Here is an 8546-nt window from a genome sequence, read left to right as displayed (position 1 = left end):
AACAACTTATTACACAGACGTGAGAGGAGGAGCTTACCAGAGAATGAAGGTAGAGTGATCTTCAAACCAATTTCAAGACACTGCCTTCTTTTTCCTGAGTGAATGTTTAAAGCTTCAAACTTTATCGCGAACCTCTCTGAATCTCTGACAGAGACAGAGAGGATGGATGGAAATCACCGTTTCGAGCTTCTCTCTAAACAGTGAAGGATCCGCTGCTGTGCGTAAAGACACATCAGTAGCCACTCCCCTTTCTTTTTTTCTTTTTCTTTTTTGTCTTCTTATTAAATTCAAAGTCTAATTCTTTGAAATTTTGTTCAGTAAAATGGTCCTTTGAAGCTTTAATGGAGTTTCCGACAAGAAAACTGAATCTTTAATGGAGTTGTCCTTTTGCCATCATCACATTTTTAGACATTCGCAAGGGTTCATGTATAAGGTTTACTCATGCAAAGGAACCAAGTTCAAGACTTGTTATGAAAAACAACTTTCCACTATAAGGAAAAAAAAAAAAAAAAAAAAAAAAAAGAAAACCGAAGAAAAGGGACGCAGTAAATCCACTAATCCAAATTAGCACACGTGTTCCTACGTTAAACATGACCAAGAAATAGTATCTAGAATACAACCTCGTGGCACAGGGCAGCAGCCAGTCTCTTATGACCAAACAATGATACATGATGATTATTAAGACCGCGATAATGCCTCTGGTTGGCCACTTTCAAACTCGCTACAAGACCCTGAAAAAAAACTGGGGAGAGGGAGGTGACTCAGATTAGTAGGTGTTTTGCCATAACTGTTGAGACTGCTTGGAGGGTTGGCCTTGTGAGCCACCGAGGGACGTGTCCCTGGAACTTTGCTGTTGATGTTCCAGGGACATCCCCGTCTGAGAGTGATAGAAGTTAGGGTAACCAAGAGCTCCGGCGAATTGCTGTGAAGGTTGCTGAGCTTGCCGGAACCCAGCATGCTGCTGATTCTGACCCTGAAAGCTGTAATATGTGCTGGCTGGAACAGCGGACATTGCTCGAGAACCAGGTCCATGAACCCACATGCCTGAGTTGTCATTCTGGAGGAGAGAAAAAAAAAAAGGAATAAGAATACCATTTAGGATTCAAAAGAAGAATGACGCATCACAATCATAGGCAATATTTCCCTAAGTGCAGAGTAGTAGTTGTGTGTGGGCACTTCTCACGAGTTTTCCCAAGACCAGTGAAAAATTACCTGCTGAAGTGAGATCAAATGGCTATTGTCCTTGTACTGATTGTTTATAACATCATCGTAGCCAATTGTTGTGCCTGTAGGTGCTGACGGTGGATTCAGAGGAAAATTTCCCCCAGGAATGTTAGTTGAGCTACCAAACCCATAACCAGGCGGAATATTAGCAGACTGAGGCAAACTGCTAACAGAGACACTATTTTTATACTGTGGGAGAACTGCAGCCAGAGACTGATGGTATGTGCTGTTGCCAGCAAAAGTCTGCTGGAAAGCCGATGGCATGTATGTGTAGCTCTGAGGCAAGAAAGGATAACCAATCATGTTCGAAAAATGCCCCAGAGGAAGAGTGGGTTGGGAATAAGGGTGCACCGCAAGGTGTTGTGGGAGAGCAGGTCCGGTCGCAACACTAGCACCAGGCAGGTTCTGTGGAGTAGGCTGAGGTGTAGAAATACCACCTGCTCTCAATGCCTGCAGATACAAAATAAAATAATTGGAAGGAAATTTCATATCTTTAATTTCGTGTCTATGATCAGAGAAATAGAGAATAGGTTGACCCCAAAACACTAAAAAATGAACAATTTCATTCTTTGCACTTGTTGTCCATAATAAAAAATTCTAAAAAAGGATGTATTCCATAGGATTAGAACATACACACAAAATACAGAAAACACAGGCAAATGCCTCCCATACATAAGTTGCAATCATAAATAGTAAATTCTGAAAGTAATAAAATCAAACCATTGAAAAAATTTAGTATCAGGGGGGACCAGAAAACGCCTTCCATTTTCCCCCCTTCGTCGCCCCCCTAATATCCTCCCTTTACCACATCATGGGGGTTTACAGGAGATCCTAGAGGCTCGCTCAGAAAAGTAGAAAAGATAGATAGCCTTAGCTGATTAAAATAAGCTAAAAGCTAAATTTATTCAAATTAATTCAATCACGAGCAGAAGGCATCTGATTGCACCAACAAATCCATGGCCTTCACAGAACAGAACAGATAAAAAGTAAATTGCAGCCAACTTAATGTACTTTGACTAATATATGCTGCATACATTGAGTTTAATTTTTGGATTTAAGCACGAATCTCGATTAACAAGAATGTTTAAACATCTGCATTTATGTTATATTCTAAAATCATTCATTTTAACTTATTTTATGCAAACACAAGTGACTTACGTCCACAAAACAAATTGTAAAAATGTTTTTATAATAGTCAAAATATATACTGAGAATAATTAGTAAGTTCAATACACTATAGAAAGGAAGGCACCTCTGTCATGGAGATGGTGGGACCACTGATAGAAGAAGCCGCATTGCTGTATTTTGTGGGCATGGATTGTGACACGGGGAAGGGTGAGTACGGAAAATCTTCCCTTACAGCCTGAGCACTTGAAGCCAACAGAGTGCTGGGCAATGAATTCGTATACGCCTGCTTTAATTAGATATGGGAAGTGAGATTCGACTACATCAGAATATCTTGCTCCCATAAGATTGATAAGATAGTAGTTTTGAACATGCAAAATATAGTACAACCTTATAAGACGAACAAAACAACCAGGACTGCATGATCTAAAGTATACCAAAAATAAAGGATAGGGTTCACCTCATACCCCCTTTCATCTTCCCAATTTAATTTTTCCAAAGTTTACCAGTTCTGTTATATCCTTCTAATTACTGGCTTCACATTTCTTACCTAATCCTCATCACCACCATGCAGCCTTTTCTTCCCCGACTTTTAATCCACTTGTGAAGATAAAGCACTTAGCAATAAACACACACACAATACTTCCAGCACTAGCATTACATGTGATGTAGCTGTTACTTAAGCTAATGTTATAATTTATATGAGAGAGAGAGAGAGAGAGAGAGAGGCAGGAACAATTACAAAACTACTAATGCAGTGAATCTAAAAACTCTACACATGTGAGATCTCTATTTCCAATGGTGTTTGCATCAGAACCAACTCACAATGTATTGCTCAGCCCAGAATCAATTATGTGGGACTGCATCATTACCTCAAAACTATTAATGCAACAAATAAGAAACACAACTTCATAGTTAATCGAATTACCATCACACTTGAAAAGGGAGCAATATTCTGCATCTGTGAGCTTGTCTGTGGGTGAGAAAATGCCACATTCAATTGTTGGGAGTTCTCATATGCAAATCCAGGTGCAGAAGGAAACACATATTGATTCCCCTGAGCAGCTTCAGGGGTTTCCTGTTTTAAGACCTCCGGTGGTGAAGCTGAAGGAGAGTCATAATCTCCACTGCTGGCCACAGTTCTATGAACCAAATTTCCATCGGAGGCATTTATGAGATGCTCATCTCCGTAATACTCAGGATTTCTGCAGGAAAAGTTTTTCTTAAGATGATGCTACACAACCAACAATAAAGTCAAGGGTAATACTATCGCAAGGACATACCTAGAATCTGAGTGCCCAATTGCAGAAACATCTACAGCCCCAGATGTCTCTTCCACATTGCCTTGTAGTGGCCGAGAGCTAGAAGTAGCAGAATCAGTGCCAGATCGGAAACTGCCAAAGCTCAAGTTCAAGCAATCTGGAGTATGGAGTTGAAGGTGATTCGGGATGACCACAGGAGGGTTATCATCTTCAGGAGGTGCTCCCCTATCATCATTCTGTAAATTAAGTTGCTGCAGGTTTGCAGCCACCGATGATGCTTCATCTTCAGCTGAGAAAAGGAAAGTGCAGTTTCTTAGGAAAAAAAAAAACAGCATTCAACATTCTGGAACTCACAGGACAGTTGAAATTAGCATCTCCCTTGTCAAGAAAAAAAAAAAAAATAGTTATCATTCAAGGAAAAGCAAGTAACTGTTCAGGTCAATGAACTACACAGTGGGGTCGCGCTTTTTTTTTTCCCTGATTCAAGATACTAACTTCACATATTATAATTGAGTTTTCCACTCCAGGATATTCACTGATTTTGGTTACCATCTTATACAGCCACTTGAACTTTACAAGATCAAGTAAAAGTATCTATACTAGATGTTTAGATCGAATTTTATAGTGGAATGTTGAAAAAAAATAAAATTACAAAGAACGGAAAATAAATGGCATATTGCAGGCCTAGCCAAAAAAAAAAAAAAGCATCGGGGTTACCTTCATTTTCCTCGAAAGCATGTCTCTGCGTTTGGTAGGAATTTATGTCCTCATACAAGCTATTATCAAAGGCAGATGCACCTCCTGAATTATCTTCTTGTATATGTCTACCAGACACAGAAGTAGGCCCATTATGGCTTGGAAATGCATCAACAGAACCATCTTCTTCCACCTGAACCTCATCTAGCTGGGATATTCTATGTTGATTAGTTATATCCAAGGGCAAGTTAGATGAATCAGCATACATCTCCGAGTTTGTGGGTGCCCCTAAAACAGAGGACATGCTAACAGAAGGTGGATCAATCAAGGGCCACTCATCATTGGGAGATAGATATTGGCTTGCAGCAGCTCCAGGCTCAGTATGGGTCGTTGACACCTTGGGAACATGATCTTGTGATGGATGCAAATTGTGATGAAATGCTGCTTCAGAAGGTGCCACAACATCATGATGGTTAGCACTGTGATTAGGGGGTTTTGGCGTGGTGGAAGTCTTGGCTTGTGGCCTACCCATCTTAACAATGTCGGCCATGGAAACTTGACCTGGAACCCCTACCCATGCAGACTGATATCCAGTAGAAGGCTGTGAGGATGAATATATTGCATCATCTGTGCTTATTGTTGAGATTTTATTTTCAGTCCCCACAGAATCACTGCAATATATTTTACACATAGATGAGTAATACTATAGAGTCTGTATCATCCACAAAGTTTAATATGAACAGCAATGCATACCACCCAAGAGCTATGAAAGTAACACAAAAATACCAGCTAGAGAAAAACTGTTACAGACTACAAATAATTATGTCAATGCAAACAAACCACATGTGATTTACATGTCAAGACTCGAGACGTAGAAAAGGCCTAATCAAATTATTTTGCAATAGTAGCAATGTCCACAAGAGCACAAATATATCGAACAGAAGCTTGTTAGAAATGAGGCTACTCATAACAGTGAAAGTTAAGTGCAACCAAATACCCAACAGATAAGAAGCTTTTTCTTCGAAAATTCAAAATTAAAGTTAAGATGACGAAAGAACAAGAATGAACATAAGAGGGTTAACAATCAAAATTAATAGTTGTACTATAGTTGCATTTTCTAGTCTTCAAATCACCAAAGAAAAAAAAACTGTATCAGTTTGAGGTTTAATAGTTATAACCTGTAGGATGTAGGTCTTCGACTCATGTTATGTCCTGCCATGCCAGATGCAGAACCTGCATAAGCATGTGTTCCGTTTTCCTTCTTGTATGCAGACTTACCATGCAAAAAACCAGACTCTGAGGGGGAAAAGAAATTGATAGGTGAGAGACTAAGTTGATCAATGTTCCACAGAAATTTCAAACTATGTAAACAGCCTTATCCAGACTTTGAATTGCTGCGGCTGGCCACATACCATTAGAGCTAAAGTGGTTTGATCCGCCACGTGCAGCATACCGGTCACCACCTCTACCACCATGATTTGAGGTGTTGTTAGCACCACGGGACCTGGGCTCCGTTGGTTCCTTATTCTGAAGCACAATGAGAGAGAGAGAGAGAGAGAGAGGTTAAAAAAAGATACAAGAACCAAGTCACGACCAGAATGCAAAGACTAAAATCGTAAAACTAAACCAGAGCAAACCCCTTATCAATGTACAGAAAAAAGATTAAGTACATTGGTCATTTAACAAATAAACAGCAGTAGAATAACGAATATATACAGCCAACATAAAATGTAGAAAAATGAGGTAAACCCTAAAACAGATATCAAACCACCCACACATTTTGCAAATAAATTATGTAATGAGAAACATAACATTTTATAAAATATAGGATTCAAACCATGAAAACAACAAGGATGGTAGGTAAATGAAACATGAACATCAAATCATGCAAATGTCATTAAACGAACCTCCTTTTTCTTTTCTCGTTTGCTCTTCACTTCATGAAAAGGATCTACACAAGATATAAGCTTTACATTAGAAGCAAATATCAACAAAAACATCTATCATATAGTATCACATTCATATAAGCTCTGAGACCTCAAACGACTCAATAAGGAGTCGATAAATTACAGACAAGACTCAATCTTCAACTGAGATTTTGCAAACCGAGCATCAGTAGTAGCATGCTTCAAAGACATAATTAAAGTTGTATGAGTACAAAATTCTTAAAGAGTTCATTGCTTTCATTTGTGTTCCAATGTATGATTCTGTCAAACAAGATGAATGAATGACTCTGTGTATGAGAGAGATAGGAAACCCAGAAAATAAACAAATAAAACCCAAAAGTGGGTTATAGCTCAGAAAAACATGACATGAAAAGGCTGAGTAAATCATTTTAGGAAATTGATATACCAAATAATAGGGAAAGCATAAAACTTCATAAATCAAATGAACAACTTCCTTCAACCCCAAAAAAAAAAATATATATTCCTCTATAATTTAGAAAACCCACTGGACTAACATTAATAGTACAGTTTGCCCCAGTCCGGTACGAACTTTCCCAATACCCTAAAATAGCAAAAACCAAAAATCACAAAACCCAACACTTGAAAACAAAAAATAAGAAAAAGATTACAGCTTTGTTTGCACAGAGAGAGAGAGAGAGAGAGAGAGAGAGAGAGAGAGAGAGAGAGAGACCTTGGGCGAGGAGGCGATTAACGGCTTCGTTAGGGTCCATGTTGCAGTCTTTAAGCATAGCATAGATCTCCTGCTCAGTGCAGTTATTGACAATCTCTTTCAAGCTCTGCACCATCTTCCGAGACCCCGCCGGTATACCCGAAAGTCCAGTATTGCCCTTGCCATTGGTGGCCACGCCTCCGCCTCTCCCACTCATTATTTCTCTCTCTCTCTCTCTCTCTCTCTCTCTCTCTCTCTCTCTCTCTCTCTCTCTCCCTCTGTGAGAAAACCCTTAGATCTGAGACTGCCGGTACGGCTTTCTTTCGCTTTATTGTTCGTCTCAGTGGTTACGCCGCTGCCAAACAAACAAAACACAAGCAGAAGAAGAAGAAGTAGAAGATGAAGATAAATATCCAAAGTCTCTCTCTATCTCTCTCTCCTTCTCTCTCTCTCTGTCTTTGCACCGAAAACCCTCCCTTTCTCTCTTTCTTTTTTCTTTCCTCTGTGAGTGTGCAAGTTTTTTTATTATTTTCCGTTTCGCATATTGAAAACCACTGCGGTTCTTTTTTATTTTTTCCTTAACACCCAGTAATTATTGTTATTATTCCCTAGTGCATAGTAAAAACCAAATGTAAATATTATAAATTGTTACCTAAAAAACAAAATTGGTAAAAAGCATAAACATATTATTCTCTCAGATAAAAGAAGAAACATGATCTCTTTTTTTTATCTTCCTGGTTAATAATTTAGTAATACACTATGCAAAGTTATATAATAAGAGAATATGATCCTAAATAATAATACAATTTATTATTAGTGTCAAGGGATTTTATCAATACAATAACTCTTCCGCACGAGTATATGCAAATAATTGACATATTGTTTTTAAAAGCTTCTTAAATGTGAATTTATACAAATATATATAATTTTTCATTGGATCATATATATTGTATTTTTTAAATAGATATGACAATCTAAATTAGACGGAAGATGAATTTCTCACACACACTCTACTAATGTGCCATGGAGGTTCAAACTTGAAATCAATAATTTGCATACATAGATTATATTGGTTTTGTAGTTTCAATTATAGAAAATTATGCTAACTAATAATTCGAACAAATCTTACCCTCAATTTGTACGTAATATTTAAAACATCATCTCCCTCAATAGCTTCAACAAGACATATTTTATTTGTCAACTAAATAGGGTAAAATGATCATTATGTCCGTTTTTTTTATACTACTTAAGGATGATAGGATAATTTTCACTTACCCACACACTATTTGTTCTATAATTTTTTGTTAACTGTTCCGCTTCTGTGTGAGGCTTTAAAAAAAAAAAAAGAATTAAAAAAGATAATGGGTAGTTATGTTCCATAAAAATAGGACATATTATCTGATTTTGTTTTTCATTTTAATTTTTTTTAATATGAAAAAATATGAATTTACCATATTATCCTCATGTAATTAGTAATTTTAATTATTAATATTTGAATTAATCAAGGGCATTTTTTGGTATTTTGAATATTTCACAATTCTCTACTTTTTGCTTTATATATAGACAGCCCCGATCTCTTGGACCACAGGGGTCCAAGAGATTGTGGTCATCCACTGTTGGATG

The 8546-nt window shown here is 37.6% G+C and overlaps 1 protein-coding gene across 3 annotated transcripts; it reads right to left on the bottom strand.

Annotated features, from left to right (window-relative positions):
- Positions 1-427: 427 nt before the first annotated feature.
- LOC117624593 lies at positions 428-7413 on the bottom strand. 3 transcript variants are annotated; one of them, XM_034355930.1, is made up of 11 exons: positions 7199-7396; positions 6945-7164; positions 6215-6258; positions 5720-5834; positions 5486-5603; positions 4329-4978; positions 3633-3900; positions 3278-3554; positions 2477-2638; positions 1213-1674; positions 428-1057 (listed from the first exon to the last, which is right to left on the bottom strand). In XM_034355930.1, the coding sequence occupies exons 2-11, from the start codon at positions 7138-7140 to the stop codon at positions 767-769; spliced, it is 2583 nt and encodes an 860-aa protein (XP_034211821.1). In that variant the 5' UTR covers positions 7141-7164; positions 7199-7396; the 3' UTR covers positions 428-766. The 3 variants fall into 3 exon arrangements, with proteins under 3 accessions (XP_034211821.1, XP_034211822.1, XP_034211820.1); XM_034355931.1 differs by having other exon boundaries at positions 2477-2635; positions 6945-7396; XM_034355929.1 differs by having other exon boundaries at positions 472-1057; positions 6945-7413.
- Positions 7414-8546: the final 1133 nt, after the last annotated feature.

This window comes from Prunus dulcis, chromosome 4 (assembly GCF_902201215.1).
Source record: "Prunus dulcis chromosome 4, ALMONDv2, whole genome shotgun sequence".
Lineage (NCBI taxonomy): Eukaryota > Viridiplantae > Streptophyta > Magnoliopsida > Rosales > Rosaceae > Prunus > Prunus dulcis.
The sequence above is the reverse complement of the archived record's forward strand: the minus strand, read 5'-3'. Positions and strand labels throughout refer to the sequence as shown.

Excerpts from the sequence above, each read along its gene's own strand:
- LOC117624593 (XM_034355929.1), bottom strand. The coding sequence starts at position 7,140 with ATGAGTGGGAGAGGCGGAGGCGTGGCCACCAATGGCAAGGGCAATACT. Across the intron at positions 6,259-6,944 it reads TAATCGCCTCCTCGCCCAAG|ATCCTTTTCATGAAGTGAAG; the intron begins GTCTCTCTCTCT and ends TATCTTGTGTAG. Across the intron at positions 5,835-6,214 it reads AACGAGAAAAGAAAAAGGAG|AATAAGGAACCAACGGAGCC; the intron begins GTTCGTTTAATG and ends ATTGTGCTTCAG.